Here is a 17,310-nt window from a genome sequence, read left to right as displayed (position 1 = left end):
TATTTACAAGGTTTAGGATGATCCTGCACCCCCATATATGAAAAGAGCACATATAAATGACCATTTGAGAGAGTTGGGATTTTTTAAGGCTTTGGTGCTTAGTCTTGCATCAGACTGCACAGTGCTGCTGGCTACTTACCACGTTTAGGATTAATGTGTATTCCCAATGTATGAGAGAATATCACATTGGTGAGCAGTGTAAAATATCCGCGTTTTACTTTTATTTCTATGCTTCATGTTGCATTGAGCTGCACAGCATTTCCCTTAATCTTTCCTGCCAGTACCACACAGTTTGTCTTGTCACCTGTAAATATCTATAAAGAGTCATCTCTATGCTTTGTTTTCAGTTTCTTTTTATGCAAGCTCTACATGTGAGTTGTGTTGTGTTGTGCTGTGCTAGTGTGTTGGCATTGACGGCGAGGGTTCGGCTGCCATCTATCTTAGAAACAGCAGATGGCCAAACTCTTGCCCTCCGGGCTCCCCCTCAGCCGGACAAGCTGAGCACAGACCCTGGCAGAAAATGTATAGAGAGCAGGGTTGACGCTGGCTCTTCATATAGCGCGCCCTCAGTGCTGTTTATGCTTAAGACAGGAGACTGAACAGGACCGGGTGCTCTTCATCCATATTGATGAGCATGAATGCAAGATGCATATTGTGTTTGTTTATCTTGACAGATTTTTGCTGTTATGCTATTTTTTTACATACTTGAATTTGCATTGGTAAGTGTCAGTCGGTTCTTGGCAGAACAGTGCCCCCTACTGGTCAGCTGTGGGAAAGGAAGTCTAGAATTTGATACTCATATTGAAACAAAAAAAAACTTGCATTGAAGAGAAGCTCTATTCTTTATTCTCTAATTCACCTACCAGTGTTTTGAAGCTGTTGCCGTTCTCGCCTGCTGTGTGTGTGAGCACCTGTGCGTGCATGCGTGCTTCTCTTTGTTTCCAAGTTCCACCCGGCATTGTGTGTGTTCTCTGCTTCTGAGCATTTGCTTATAGTCACCAGACATATTGAGAGGCCAGTCTGTAGATGAACACTGAAATTTGAGCTTGAGACTGTGCTAGACATATGCTCGTTGGTTGCCCTGTACAGCATTGTTAACACTGATTACATTAGGCTGGGTTATGCCAGTCCAATCCGGACAAGGTACTGCCATACACTGGGAAGCTAAATGAAAAAGTCTTCATTTGAGCTTTTTGAATGAATCTTGGATTGACCCTTATGTGAGGATGTGGGGCATGTTTCTGGACAGAAATGGTGCTTTTGGATGGATTGTATGTGGGTTTAAATTTTTTCACTTGTATTTTTGGGCCACTTGTGTTTGTGCACATGTTGCGATGAATGAGTATTGAAAATGTATTTTATTTTTCTCTGTAGTGATTGTGTGATTGATTAACGGTGTCAGCACCTTTCATGTATTTTATATTGCCCAGTTTGGTTGGCTGCTTTTGTCAGAGGTTTGGCTGAATTCGATGTGAAATTTGGGTTGAAATGTAGCCTTGTGCTTCCTCTATATTAGCCATTGATGTCAGTTTGGCAGTAGGATGCTAGCAGGCAATTTTGTGTTGGGCGGTGTACCATTTTCAGTCGAGGAATGTGGCACTGACTCTGCTTCAGGCAATGCTGAAACTAGAATGAGCTGGTGATGGTAAACTGTGCGCTGCCCAATTTCAAGCGGAGGATAATCTGCTGAGCAGTCTGCTGGGGGATTTGTGTCTCCTCTCCATCTCATTCTATATTGCCTGGGTTGAGCTGTGAACTGTGTGTGTGTGAAGGGGGGGGGGGGTAATAGTGGAAGACCAGGCTATATATAGAATGATAATCCAGTTGTAGCACTGCTATATGGATTGATTGCTAATGTGCTTTATTCAGTATTATGAGAGTCATGCTTAGTCAGTCATTTGTCGTATATTGTCATCTGAAAATGGAACAAACGCTCATCTCAGTTAAAAGACTTGTAGCCTTTTTTTCTATGATCCATATCTTGGTGCAATGTCTGTTTTAAGGTTAGTCTCTGCTGTAGTACTTGAGGTTGTTTTACCTTCACAGTGGTCCGGAGTGATCACGCCAGAATGCCTTAATTACCACCACTATTACATTACATTGCATTTGGCAGACGCTTTTTAACCAAAGAAACATACAATCATGGACGTAATCATAGCCAACATCATCCTGAATTTCCCCCTGGGGATTAATAAAGTTAAGCTTACTCTACTCTACTACTCTAGCAGATACAAAGTGCACAGGAAATATACAGAACAAGTGCAGATGCAAAGTAGGGTTATTTATTTATACACATCATGTCATAGAGTCCGCTACTTCTCAAGATGGCTAAGCTTATAACATCTTCTCAGCATAGAATAAGTCTCTGAAAGTTAATGGGGTCAAAGGCTAACATGTCACACAGACCTATGAGTCAATTCATGGTCATGTGACCTTCATGAATGCTGTATCCATCTGCAGGCTGCCATCCTCATGTCATGTGTGGATTGAGGTTCTGGAAATGTATGGCTTTTTGGTTTATTTACTGTCATACAGAGATATTGCACGTGAAGTGCTTTTCATTTTCCACAGCAAATTAAATTATTTCTTCCAGTGGCAAAGTGAAATTTCCTGAGTTCAACCGACCTAGCAAATGTGATCTGAGGACAATGGCCTATATTTGGATAGGGGGGACTGGAGAGAGGTTGCTGATTCCTGAGCAGAGTTTGATGATGAAATAACTAGGATACCTGTTAATCATATACCCCTTTCCATTTTCTGTCTTTCTTTCAGGAGGACTCTTTCGTGGGCTTTGGGGTGAACAGCGGCAGATCTCTACGCTCCTCCCGCAGTCAATCACAGAGTGAGTTCATTCATACTCATGGTACCATTAACAAAGCATGTTTAGTGGTAGTTAAGCATTTTAGCTAAGCTTGACCTAAAATGACTTGATGTATAATTAAATAATTGGATGGATGTTTGTTTTAATTATTTCTCAGCCATTCTCTTCTGTGCTTATTTTTTATTTATTTATTTATTTATTTTTCTCTCTTGTGTGCTTATTTTTTAGTTTTCATTTACCATGGTCTTACCTGATTCCGCATATAGAAGTTTATAATGGGGTGTCAGGTGCAGATTTACTGTGCAGTCATTTATAGTCTGTTTTAAATTTATTTTAATGTGTTGTGTCAATGTAATGTAATGTGTCAATTCTCCATCTGTTGTCTGCTCAGGCACTCCTTTGAAGTCTGTATCATCGCCAGAAGAGAAGCCCCCTCCGGCTCCGGACCTGAAAAAGGAAAAGGATGCCACCGCCCCCTCCACCACCTCCTCCTCTGCCTCCTCTTCCACCCCTACCCCACCGCAGAGCCCGCCGCTCTCTGAAATCAAGCCCCTCTACGGAAAGATTGTCAAGAGGGGTGAGAAGAAGATCCGAAAATTCGACCCCTCTGATGCGTCAACGTACACTAGTGCCACAACCAAGCCAAAGCTGGTCGTGAAGTTTGGCATCAAGAAGACCACGAAGGATGTCTCTCTACCAAAAAGCTCGAAGGCAGAGCAAGCCGCTAAGTCCTCAGCCAAAGCCATAAGAAAAGATGATGACGTAGAAGAAGCGAGTTCGGATGAAAGCCATGCCAAAAAGCAGCAGAGCACTAGCAAAGGCATCAAAGTGAAGTCCCCATCACCAAGTGAAGAAGGCACATCGCAGAAGAAGAGCAAAGTGGTGTGGACCATGACGACGGTGAAGGGTCAGCAGGGAAAAAATGCTTCAGCAGGAGCATCTGCCAAGGGGGTTTCTACCTCTGACGGCGGCAAAGGCGCGAGCCCCATGCTCGGCAAATTCGTCAAGAGAAGCCGTCCGCCCACTCAGGAGGAAGGGTCCGACAACCTCTCATCGTCAGCCGAGCCCAGTCCTGGACAGAGGAGGAACCCCAGTCAAATGCTCTGGATACCACAGAAGCGCAGGACGAACACTGGGGTGGCCAGCAGCTCAGCGACGGCCGTGTCCCCCAAGGCGGTGGGGAAGCAGAGGAGGGTGTCAAAGGGAGCGGAGGGCTCGCCGGAGGAGGGCGCAGAGGCTGGGCGAGAGAGCGGTCACGAACCGTCGGACCAGCCGTCGGGGGACCACCAGCGAGGTGCGGGGGCGCACCTTAAAATGAAGAGGCGGAGGAGGTCAGGCGTTGACGATGAAGACCAGCACGGAAGACAGCGACACGCACACAAAGAAATATCGCAGGAACAACAACCAGAGTTGGGCGAGCAGGGCCTGACTCCTGTGGAAGAAGGCACGTCGTCGACAGTCACGCCCGTAGTCTCCGGGCGCTCCTCCAGGGTCATCAAGACGCCCAAGAGGTTTCTGGACGACGATCGCATGTCCCATCTTCTGCCCAAGAGCCCACAGAAGAAGAACAACGGCCTCGGCTCGTCGTCTCAGGAGACTGACGCAGAGGGGAGGCCGCTGCCTCTGAAGTCATCAAGCGGGCACAGGAGGAGAGGTGCTCAAGACCTCCAGCCGGAGGTAGACATGGAAAGCTCCGATGGCGGCAACCGCCTCACTGGATTCCAGGAAGACCGCTCTACCTCAGAAACCGCAGTAGCAGCAGTAATGCCAGCACCACCACCGGTGGTGGCGCCGCCGGCAGTGCCACGGTTGAAAATCTTTCTGCCCCCCGGTCAAGTCCTTGGTTCTGGCTCCGGCAAGTTCTATGAGCGACTGAAGAAACTGACGTCCACCCTGGCCCAGAAGAAGGTGCAGACCACGCTGGCCGGAGCAGCAGAGAACTGGCAGCAGGATGCACCAGGTCAGTTTTTATGCCTGGATTCATACATTTTATTCGTTTTATATTTTATTTTTGTTTGAAAAGATATTTTATTGAGTAAGGTCCAAAAGGATTTTAGCTTTTACATTTATTGACGTAAAACAAGGAATTATTTTGATTGATATATTATTTATTTATTATATAAATTGTAGTTATATATTGTACTTTTTTGTTATCATATTTAAAGATAGAATGGGAAATTTGATCTGTTATGGCACAAAATAGCCATAGCTGCTTAATTGGTAATAAACTAAACAAACCAATGAGCTGTACAAATAAACTTGTCTGCATTGTGTAACAGACAGTAGCATGGTGAAGAAAGGGAAGGAGGAGGAGGTGGAGGAGGCTGAGCCTGCTGGGCCGGTGAGGAAGAAAAGACGCTCCAAGCTGACCATGGAGGACCTGCAGTCCCCCGGGGTGGTCAGAAAGTTAGCCGTGCACCTCAACGCCGCAGGGGCCATTCCTGGAGCGGAGGGGGTGAAAGTAGAAAGTGGTATGAATGTCCTCTCTTTGTTACACAATGCACGTTTATTTGTACAGCTCATTTCTTACTAGTAAGATGGGTAGATGGCATATCTGCCTACCTGTGCACAATTTGCATGGCAAATACCATCAAACTACGGTGCTACGATTTGTCACTTCAAAATACTCGAAAAGCCTACAGCACAGTGTGTAAGCAGGTGTCCATTTCAAAAGTGCGTATGCCATCACTTCTCTATATTAAACCATATCTATTAATTTATACTACACAGTGTGAGTTTGGGTGACGGTCATGTATAACTGATCAAAATCACTCATTATACACGCACAACATTATATAAATTACATAAGTATCCAATCATACCTGCAAACTTGTCACCTTTCGGCGAAATTCGCCGTTTTGATTTCAAAATAGGTGACTTGTGTGAATCGTGCAGATCCGAAGAGCCAGTAGCGCTAGACTGAAGTTCTGAAGGGTAAACAGCTGCCTGTCTGATATACGTAAAGACGGCGAGATTTCCTACATTACCCATAAACACTAGTCATGATGTAACCCACACCCATTGGCTGCTGTTTAATCACAAGGATGCAGCTTCACATTTACTGGCTGCATGTTTGAAGGCTTGAAGCCCGCGCGGAACCGGTGTTGATAAATAAAATGTCAATAAGAGGACGAGCGCGGATTACTTCGGTTTTGTAGGTTTTCAACGGGTGATAAAGAATGTGGCAGTGGTTAATGCAAGGTTAGGTGTCGGTGAATGCAAGTAATAACTGTAGTGACGCTGAAATGAAGTGGTGGTGGTGGAGCGAAAACGGCTTGGGCTGGACAGAGCAGGACAGCGCTGGGAGAATAATGACAGCGTAGCTGTCAGATTCCTCGTCTGACATTTGCCAAGTCCTCGCAAATGCATACGATGGAGTTGCCGTTTCCTAATAACGCCCACGCGATCGCAAATACCCTGCATGGATTTGACATGGATGTGCGAGTAAGTGAAAAACAATAACAAACAAAACAAAAAAACCTTACGAAAGTATCTCCGTGATGTTATTGTTTGTTTATTTTCGACATATAGTGTAGCCTACTTGTCATTCCTAGCGCATGGTAGTATATTTAATCCTGGAGGAGTTTAAAGTCCTAAAGCAACAGCATAACGTGCATAATAAGATAAGACATCATACACGTTATTGCACACGTGTGTCTGTGAGTGTGTTCTCTCCTGTCCTCCTCTCCCTTCATCTCTTCTCTCCTCCCTCTCTTCTGTGCATTGTCCATGGTATTTGACTTATCCTGTGTGTGAAGTTTGAATGATGCTGTGTGGAGGATGTGAAGTTTTGTAGTGTGGTTATGTGTTTTTGTATAGCCTATGTTAAAGGTGTAGTTTGTGTGACGCGTGTTGAAGGCATGCTGTGTTTGTGTGAGGTGTAGGCCTAGGCCCTACTGTATGTGAGGTTTGAGTGATGGCGTGTGAGGTTTTGTAGTGTTTGGCTGTCTGTCTGTGTTTGGCTGTATGCTAAATGTCTGTGTATGTATGTGGCATGTGTGATGTGATTCACTGTTTTCAGAGGAAATGGAATAAAAACTAATAGAATGGAATACAATGGAAAAAAACTACATTGCATATAATGAAAATAATGGCGCGGGGGGGGGGGGGGGGGGTAATGAAATGGAATAAATAGAACTGGGGTGGAAATGTTTAAAATGGATGATGTGAAATGTTGAGAGGTATACACTGGACAGGAGGTTGTGTGCTCATGTCAGTGGAGCTGGAAATAGGGATAGAGCACAGAGACAGGCTAATTTGGCAGCACTGAGGGAAAGGAGGGTGGTGGAGGAGAAGAGCATGGGCAGAAAGGGGCACATTTAAAAATTGCAAAGGAAATCAAATATTAATAATAATTAAATGTAGTAAATAAAATATTGTCTTTTTTTATGGGGTTGGGGGGTGGGGGGAGTTGCGTTGGAGCTCGCGATAGTTTGTCACCTTTTTCAACCCTCCTGAGTTTGCAGGTATGTATAATTGAACTTGTAAAAGGTGGGTACATGGACTTTTGTGTGAACGTGCCGGGAGAGCGGGTGGGGATGGACAAGTTTTCAATAAAAATCTTCATACACATTTTTGTTTCTCCCAAACAGAAGGAGCGTTGAAAGTGGAGGAGGGCATGAGTGTGAATGTGCGGGACCTGGGAGAGCGGGTGCTGGTGGAGCAGGAGGGGTCCACCCACCGCATCTCCAGCTCCAACAAGAGGATGTTCCACCTGCTGAAGAGGGCCAAGGTGCAGCTCATCAAGATTGACCAGCAAAAGCAGCTCAAGTCAAGCCAGGTGAAGCCAATCAAGTCCAATCAACCAATGCATGAATGCACATCAAAAAGTTGATGAGAGACTTTATTAATCCCCAAAGGTGAAACTGGGTTCAAAACCAAGGTCAATGTGATTTGACCTGGGGTGCGTTTCTCGAAAGCGTAGTTGTTAGCCAGTTAGCAACTTGGGCATTTACCAATGGGAAATTGCATGTCAAACAGCAAAGTAGCTAATGTAGTTGGCCACTATGGTTTCGAGAAATTCTCCCCAGAGTTGTATAAAATACAGTTACCCTTATGGATGTCATTGCAACATGAGTAGTATTATAACATGGTTACCACGTAATAGCATACCGCTATTGTTGTAATAACATTAGTCCCACAACTCTGAATCAGTGGAGTCACATTGACCCTGGTTTTGAACTTTTTGACGCACATTGTTGTTTTGATTGAGATGACTTCCGTAAGAAATGTAGAAATGTACGTCTTAAATATGTGATAGTGGTGGTAGTTGTGATTAGTTAGAGTTTCCACATATTTGCAGTATTTCCAAGCATTAGTCATTAATGACCTGCATGTCATTTTTTTCTGTGTTTTCAGTACTTAATTGTTTTTGGTATCAGGATTATTGGCATAGCTTAGCATAATCACGAAGTAAATGGGAGCATTAGCATCAAGCAACCACAGGATGGTAAATGCATAGATGAAAAATCCTATGTATTCTCATATTTTACTGGGACTTAACTACATATAAGCAATTTCTTAAAATGAGCCAGACTGTTCCTTTAATTATTTTCTTGACTTGAATTTGACACCATCTTCTCTTGCAGTTGCTGAGTGGTTCCGTCCACCTGGGAGAAACGGCAGAGACGGGGGTGAAGCGGAGGAGGAGAAGGATAGTCAGAGGCCGCAGAGGAGAAGCTCCCAGGGTACGCCCGCCGTGTGTCTGTCGGGAGTGTCCTTTTCATAACTGCTAGGTTTTTTGGGAGGATTGTGTATCTACAGTCAGGGCTCCAGAGTGCGACCAATTTGGTCGCACATGCGCCCATTTTTTTCAGTAGTGCGCCTAAACAATATTTTTAGGCGCACCGGTGCGACCAGCCATCAGTAGAACAAAATGAATAGGCAATGCTAAATACCCATTTTAATGGGCATACAATTATTAGCCAGTCTGCAGTAGTGACTCATCACAAAATAAAACGCGTCAATGCGGTCATTCCTTCAACTCCGCTGAACTTTTCTCCCTCTCGCTGACAGGCAGCCCGACGGCGACGTTTCAGAATAGAATGTTCGACTTCGCAAGTCGCTAAACTACCGGTATCCGAGCGAGTTCATATTCACATGTGCTGCTAGCGAGTTAGTGTTCTCAACGTCTGTTGAAACGGAAAGGGGTGTTACAATCCCTGGAAAAACGAAATGGCTTGAGGATGTTTTAAACATAGCCACACAAACACACAACATAACCACAGACTGGTGCGCGGAGAATGGCCCGTTTCAGCCGTGCGGGCAGAGCTGGCCAAACAACAGGTGACACGCTATCTCTCGGAACTTCTGTGAACGTTTTTTTATAGCGACTAATTACTGCCTATCTGTCGGCAAGGCATCGTTCAGGCACCTTGAGACAGCGAGAGAGAGAGAGCGAGAGAGAGAGAGAGCGCACGGAATTGTGCTGTCGTGTTAGTAGGCTAGCGCTTGATACCGTCCACAATCATCATGCAGAGCGCTCAAAAATGGGGAAATACAAAACCCAATTTACCTCGGATTCCACTGTAAACATAGCCTATTAGTGTCTAACTTAATAATTTTAAAAACCATGCATTTTTTAACTGGGTTTGAAATCTATCTATCTATCTATCTATCTATCTATCTATCTATCTATCTATCTATCTATCTATCTATCTGTCTATCTGTCTATCTGTCTAACTAACTAACTTTCTATCTATCTTCATATTGGAACCCTGTGCTTGTGTCGTGTGTGTAGTCTTATTGCAGAAAATTAAAGCTTAGTCTACCTGTAGCCAAGATGTGGTAGATTAGGTAGCCTACTGTCATGTCTTTTAAGGAGCACATTTGGATAGCCTATAGCACAAGGAAGGCTCCAGGTCTTTTAAAATAATAATAATGATAATAATCATTATTATTATAGGCCTACTATTAGTATTACTGTTATTATATATATTTAAATTAAAGCTGAGGTGCGTGTGTGTGTGGGCATAGGTGAAAACATGTGGGTGCACCTAAATTTTGTGCTGGTGCACCTAAAAATAATTTTTAGGCGCACCAGTGCAAAAAGTTAGTCTGGAGCCCTGACAGTAGAATCCAAAATGGAGTAGTCTGAAATGGATTGTGATCGGTACGAAAGAAACCAGGACGACTCTTCTGATTTAGTGTAGTGCACCAAATATGCATGAAGCACTGGATGTCTCTCTGTACATGTCTTTCTCTGTCTCTGTCTCTGTCTCTGTCTGTCTGTCTCTGTCTCTGTCTGTCTCTCTCTCTCTCTCTCTCTCTCTCTCTCTCTCTCTCTCTCTCTCTCTCTCTCTCTCTCTCTCTCTCTCTCTCTCTCTGTATCTCTCTCTCTCTCTCTCTCTCTCTCTCTCTCTCTCTCTCTCTCTCTCTCTCCTGTCTGTATCTCTCCCTCTCTTCCTCCGTGTGTTCTAACTCTTCTTTGCATATCGATGCGCCCTGTACATCCTGTAGCAGCAGCAGCTCTTGGGTGGGCCCCGCATCAAGCACGTGTGCCGAGCAGCAGCCGTGGCCTTGGGCCAGCCCCGCGCCATGGTGCCCGACGACATCCCACGCCTCAGCGCCCTGCCCATGCACGAGCGTGAGGGCATCGCCCCGTCGCCCACTGAGGAAGGTATGGAGACTGCAGCGTCAAATTTTGAGCTTGGAGTAGGCTTCACTCTTGAATACTTTTTTTAGGGTACTGGCCCAAATGCTCAACCTCTCACCTTACATTTAGTGTTTTTTATTTTATGTATTTTTTTCTTATATAATTTAGTGCCTTTTTCAGTGTGCGTGGTTTCTGGGCACAATTTGCATACAGTAATGGTTTTAGATATAAAGCTCACTGTTACATACATTTGCCCAGGCATATCTCTCACACTCTCTCTCACACACACACACACACACACACACACACACATATACACACACCAAAAATAATAATAAAATAAAGTGTCCACAGTGTCGCATGTGCCTTAGCTGAGTGGCACATAAAAGCCAGGACAAGTGGCCAATAAAGTGTCCCTTAGTGTCCATAGTCTCTCTACCTAGTACAATGTCATTGTACCTGTGATTAAGTTCTCCGGTTACACTCACCTCTTGTTCTCTGTGACCTCCCCCCCTCCTCCTCTGCCGTCTAGCTGTGGCCGATGTGGTGTCGGACCCCGACAGCACATCCGACTCAGAGCGTCCCACCTCTTCCTCCTCCTCTTCCAAGAAACACAAACAGAAGACCATGCCCAAAAGGCACTTCGGGCCCTCTGGGGTCCGATCTGTCCGCTGCCATAACTGCAGTGGATGCACAACCATTGTGGACTGTGGCACCTGCGTCCACTGCCTGGACAAGCCCAAGTTCGGCGGCCCCAACACCAAGAGACAGTGCTGCATGTGAGTCTTTGGACAGATAGCATTGCATTGCATTGCTTTACGCTTTTATCCAAAGCGACTTAACAGTTACAGGGTATTGGTTACAGTCCACTTTGAACTAGTAACTTTCTGATTAAAGCCCATCTCCTTAACCACTTTTTCTCCATTTCTTGGTCGCCTTCTTTATTTCTTACATTATCTATTTGATTAGGACAATGCAAATTGATCATTACATAAGTAAAAAAGAAAAATACTCATTGTTGGCTGATGTGAGATGTTATAAATATTATGCATACATGTTGGGCTAGCACAATAACCAAAGGTGAATTCCATGCTAACACACAGATAAACACAGAATGTCACTTAGGAAATTGTGACATGCCTTCCATCTTATGTTGCTGAGAGTACTGATTTTTTTAAACTTTTAAGTGACATTTATATACCAGAAGTCTTTTTTAGTAACATTTGATGTGGAAAGCTTGTATGCTAACATCCCCCATGTGGGTGGGCTTGAGGCATTTAACTTTTAATTAACACCCAAGAAAGATACCCTCCCAGTCGAATTGTTGATGCTGTTAAGTGAGTTTATTTTAAAATCAAATGACTTCATGTTTAACAACACATTTTACTTGCAAACTCTGGGAACAAGCATGGGCTCTCCCTTTGCGCCTAATTTTGCCAATTTGTACATGGGTTTATGGGAAGAGAGAAACCGTTGTCCCCACTGCTCGCCCACAACTCACTTCCTGTCATTACTACCCTGTCCTATCCCAAAGATATTTTTTTAAAAGTGGGCCAGGTAATCACCCTTATCACCTATGGGTGATTGTCAGAGTGAACCTGAGAGGGCGTATTGTCAGAGTGAACCTGATGAAGCAGTAGCGAAACGCGTTGTTCACCAAATAAACTGCCAGCAAAGAAGACCAGCATGCGGTGATTCATCCTTCCTTTACTTTGATCACTTTTACTGCACATCACCAGCACCTGGACAGTGGTTGTGCACAGGCACTCTACTTTCAGTACAGAATGACACTTGTTTCTCTGCTTTTCTGCCTTTTTGTTTTTACTAGTGTAGTTAATCACGCACAATCTTTTTTTTCTTCTGAGTTGAAATCTTGAATATCCACACTCCAGTCAGCCACTTTTATTAGATCCACAATTTATCAAAGATGAGTTTTTTTCCCTCGTTTTGGCTTCACTTTGGAACACTTTAAGGGTGAAGATTCAGAGCAGTGAACTGCTGCGACAAACCGGCAACTCCCTAGCTCAGCCCATGAATAATCTGTTGCCTTTGCCTGTTTCCCACAGCCACCGGATCTGTAGCCGCATCGCACTGAAGAAGCCTAGTAATTGGGGCAAGGGCCAAGGCACAGGGATTCGCAATCGCAAAGGTACGAGTGCCTCTTGATTGAGCCTCTCCTCGTTTCGCCAGTATCTGTCCCTGGTGTGAGTAGCCCACTTGTTGTGTTTGCCGTTGTTTCCGTGTCTGATGGCTACCGTGTGTGTTCCAGTCCAGGTGCGCCGTGGCGGGCGATCCTCGGCCAGCAGAAACGGCTCCAGCGCGGAGGACGAGGCAGGGGCCGAGGAGGCGGCCGAGGAAGAGGTGGAGGGAGAGGCCGAGGCGGAGGCATCGAGATCGGCGGGCGAGGCTCGTTCTTCGCGGAGGGCACGCCACCATGACCTCAGTAGTCCCTCCCCCTCCCGGAAGCAACCCCGCCGACAGGTCACACCCCGTAGCTACCGAGACCTGCTTCGCTTCGAGTCGGACTCAGATGAAGCCAGCGGTGCCGAGGCCGATGGAGGTGGTGGACGTGAGCCTGCCCCTGAGCCCAAGAAGACGCCCCAGAGCCACGGTAATGCACACTACACACCGGTGGTGGTGGGGGGCTGGAGGTTTATGAACCAGACCACTAAGGTGGTGACGTGACGTGTGACTGTCGCAAGGGGAATGTCAAGCAAATCACTGAGGATGCTTGGTGGGGGGGGGTGGAAGGTCATGGTTTGACCCGATTTGAAATGGATGACAGACATACACTGGGCAAAAAAGACATTCTGTCAAGATGGAAAATACATTTATATTATATTTTTTATTATATGAAGGAGTTCAAATAGTTTAAGTTGTGGCCTTTCCAAATATATTACCTCATGAATTAACACTGTTCCACTTCCTACTGTTGTTCAGACCTCAGATTTTCTTTATGTCCTACACACTGTATCTCATGAATAATGCACACAATATTCAAACCAACTGTGGAATTGGCTAAAGATCACAATGCTCTGTTGAGTCTTTGGCCTTTCTTTTAAGCTGTTTAAAAGACTATTTTAACCTAAAAACACATGCAAGTTTTCTTGGCTTCATGTACTGGTACATTTGACAGGTTGACACTGGATTTTGATGGGTTTTGCCAACTACCAGACTACTGATAAATAGGCGACTCCAGGAAACCAAAGCCCTGCACATTCTTTTGGTGTTAAGACATGTTTTGAAGCTCTTTGAAGGCTTTGATTGAATAGGAGCTGTGAAGTATTTTTTGTAACATGTGCTGTTAATAAATCCTCACCTTTTTTGAGTACAATTTGTGCGAGTCATTATTTATTGGCTGTCTATAAATCCAGTATGATATGGTAGGAATGTTGATTGTCGTTTGTGCTTTGTACTTGTACTTGTTTGCTTGTAGTTGTAAATGTGTTGTTTTTTATTGGGTGGGCATTAGTCTGCATCAGTCTCCTCCTGTCTTGACTTTTACGTGGCATTCAAATTTTGTTGTGCTATTTTAGTTACACAAGGCCAGGGTCATATTAAATTAGTGTTAAAAATGTCCACTCTGATCAAACCTTATCAGTCAGCATCTCTCTTCATATTATGTGATGTTACAAATATTTCAACATACATGGCTTTGAATTCATTCTTCATTCTTTGAAGTCATTCTGATTGCTTTCTTCACACAACAGTTTGCAAAAATAATCTGAAATTGAGCCAGAGTTTAACATCTCTGCACTTCTGGTTCTAATGAGAATGTATTTATGAATGAGTTCAAGATGATGAACAACCATGTTTTTGTTCACCTGCAGTCATGTTTCAGGGTGCGTTTGTTAATGCAGTCTTCGTTTGCCGCATTGTCGGACTAAAGATTTCAGGCTGGTGTTTTGAGTCTTGTGCTCAATTCATTCACATATGTTCAGACAAATGTATTTTTTATTGAATAAGATTGAAAAACATTTTTTTCCTTGGGTTGGCTTAGATGACAACTCTATATTCACATGCTTGCTATTCGATACGTACATTTATATTGTACAACAGGACTGTGGATAAACAAAGTTGAAGAGCAGCAATTTGGCTGAAATTGCTGGTATATGGAAACGGCCTTGAATACTCAATTTGCATACTCCCACAATGAACAATCATTATAGTTCAGCTTTAGTGCAGTTGATGTATGACCCAATGTAAATGATGTCATGTGTCCTATAGTCCACCTCTAAGTATGGCTGCAATAATAAAGAAGTTGTGAAAGTGAAACTGAAACTGAAGCTTTCTCTCTAAATAGCTTTGCCTAGTCAACAGAGCATGCATGTTTACTGTTGAACATGCCATGTCATCTTGACAAAATAATATAAAATGAAAGGTAAAGCAGAACCCCGCCTGTTACTTACTCAAAAGTGAAAGTGTTTTAAATGTTGCCTGCCACCTGTCATGTCCAATTATTCTCCAAAGTATCAACGTAAAATAATACACTACTCAGTAAATAATACAAAAACATTACTTTATGCATTAGATTTCAGAAATGCTCCCTCCTCTTTAGTTTAGAGAGGCCACAATTTTAGCTGCTCAAAACACTCAAAGTTAATGAGTTAATCTCAAAGGTAATAAAGATAAAAATGATCAATAAAATAAAGATTAAACAAAAAAGATGGTCACGGTGCTGATGTACTTATTGTTCTTGCAGAGGCCGTGGCCAGCTCTGCTGCGGCAGAGGACATCAGCCGAGGTAGCGAGCCCATCACCATCAGACCCAGGAGGCTGCCATTTGGTGGAAGACCCGGCCGCCGGCGATTTGACAAGGTAATGGGAGTCTCCTGCGCCTCCGCCTCCTCCTCCTCCTCCTGCTCACCCTTGCCCACTGCACCATTTGTCACTGCATGTCGTTTTTGCTTTTACAGGCTCTACGTATGCAAATATCTGGTCTTCAGCTTTAGCCGTGTAGGGTTGTGACCTGACCTGTGACACCTGCGGCCTATACTACAAAGCTGGTTCAGGATAAATTAAGGTTAAGTTAAGAGGTAAATCATCTAATGCAAGAGCTTTTCACTCCTCCTCTATTAGATGATTTACCTCTTAACCTTAACTTATCCTGAACCAGCTTTATAGAATGGGCCCCAGGAATGGAAGGGTTTAAAGCAGTTAGTTTATGATTTTCAGGATTTTAGTGCACTGTTGAAGCATTCTTTTGCGCCCCCACCCCCATGCGCTTTGTATTATTTACTCGGTAATGCAGTGAATGTAGAGAAGAGAGAAACCCAAGAGAAATTGCTTTCTATATGCATGAGCGACAACACTTTTTTGCTTTTGTCAATGGGAAAATATGTAAATATTGTAGAACTGTAAAAAAATGATAATACTATAATACAAAAATATTGTTCTAACAAAAACAACTCAGTTTTCATATGTTTACATGAACATCAAATTTGGAATAACTTTTCGACATCTTAAATGCATTCTAGGTTGATTCGTCATTTGTGTTTTTCGAGAAATTATTTGCTTAACACCAATGAATGAAATTTAATTTGAGTGAATTGCTGTATCTGAGTGATTGGTGTATTCATTTTCAACTGTGTAATGAAACAAGACGTAAGGACAGGTGTAACTCAGGGAATGGACTTGAAGCAAAGGGGGTCATGAAACTAAGAACTTGAAGTGCTTGACTGTTTAACACCTAGCTGTATTTTGCATGAATCGATTCTATACTGCTGCATAATTTGCGTTTTCTTTCAGTTCAAAGAGGAACTAGTTTAGCCCTCACCTCCCAGTGCATGATGCACACGTCTTCTTAACCGACTGCTTTTCCTCCTTTGTGGTTGTAGTAGTGGTGATTTATTTTACTTGCATGACTGTGCATGCCATGTCTTTGGGGGTTTCATTCATACGATTTCCTTTCAGACCATATTAACTCCAGCGACCTACTGACCATTCTCCAGCCGTGTTGTGTCTGCTGCTTTGTATTTGTATGACTCGTACCTGGTTCCCGTTTCTCGAAAGCATTGTTGTTAACCAGTTAGCAACCTACTAGGATTCCAATCTGAAATTGCACTGCAACCAAGTAAGTTGCTAACTTAGTTAGCAACGATGTTGTCGAGAAACGCACCCCTGTTTAGTGTTTCTGCTTCTTTTTGCTAGACATTTCCCCCTTCCTTTCCTCGCCTTTCTTGCTTCCTGACATCTGTGCTAGTCATTTCGCTAGCCGTCTCTGTCCCCTCTGCCGAGCTTCCTGTCCTCTGTCGCTGCCTCCTTCATTACACATCGGGTTCTTTCCGTTATCCAAACTCCCGTACTTGACCTTTGCTTGTGGCCTACATGGAGAAAGTGAGAACGTTTCCCAACTGTCTGCTTAGCCACGACAACGTTTCGGGGGGCTTTTCCCCATTCAACATCCCAATTGCAAATGAGAAAATGAGCACTTTTGTGAGGTATTGAATTAAACTTCTGTCGCCAATGATGTCATCACGTGGCCACAAGCACAAGAGAGGACGGCAGTCAGGTTAATGAAAAGGACCCGTCATTTCATCTCATCATCCTGAATGCCAAAGCCATGCCGTTTCCTCGCTTTCTCTTAGCATCGCTTTTAATTGGGGCTGGGTATCCGTGCTTGAACACTGAAAGGGGGGTGGGATGGTATCTTCATTCATATCCACTGACGGAAAAATGCAATGTTCAGCGTCTTTGAGTACCATGAAAAGCGCTGTAAAAACTGATGTATTATTTTATTCAAACATGAGATCTACTACTTAATATCTCTTGTTGTAAATGGGTAGGAAAAGTCAAGTGGCATGAGAGCACTACATTTCTACTACTAACAATATTCTTGATATCATTTCTCATGAGCACTAGTTGTCTGTACACGTAGTAGTAGTCATACTAGTAG

General features: G+C 43.8%; 1 protein-coding gene across 4 annotated transcripts in view; it reads left to right on the top strand.

Annotated features, from left to right (window-relative positions):
• The window catches only part of kmt2ba (lysine (K)-specific methyltransferase 2Ba), a 47,155-nt gene that overhangs the window by 2,461 nt on the left and 27,384 nt on the right, over positions 1-17,310 (top strand). For 3 of the 4 annotated variants that reach the window (XM_063185425.1, XM_063185424.1, XM_063185421.1), the window contains exons 2-11: positions 2,773-2,842; positions 3,213-4,781; positions 5,101-5,292; positions 7,414-7,601; positions 8,410-8,508; positions 10,280-10,439; positions 10,948-11,194; positions 12,482-12,564; positions 12,685-13,026; positions 15,118-15,233. In XM_063185425.1, the coding sequence (XP_063041495.1) occupies positions 2,773-2,842; positions 3,213-4,781; positions 5,101-5,292; positions 7,414-7,601; positions 8,410-8,508; positions 10,280-10,439; positions 10,948-11,194; positions 12,482-12,564; positions 12,685-13,026; positions 15,118-15,233 (3,066 nt within the window). The remainder of the gene's footprint in view (positions 1-2,772; positions 2,843-3,212; positions 4,782-5,100; positions 5,293-7,413; positions 7,602-8,409; positions 8,509-10,279; positions 10,440-10,947; positions 11,195-12,481; positions 12,565-12,684; positions 13,027-15,117; positions 15,234-17,310) is intronic. The other variant, XM_063185422.1, reaches the window with a different exon arrangement.

This window comes from Engraulis encrasicolus, chromosome 20 (genome assembly GCF_034702125.1).
Source record: "Engraulis encrasicolus isolate BLACKSEA-1 chromosome 20, IST_EnEncr_1.0, whole genome shotgun sequence".
NCBI classification, from domain to species: Eukaryota; Metazoa; Chordata; class Actinopteri; order Clupeiformes; family Engraulidae; genus Engraulis; species Engraulis encrasicolus.
Note: the sequence above shows the minus strand (reverse complement) of the source record. Positions and strands in the feature narration are given on the sequence as shown.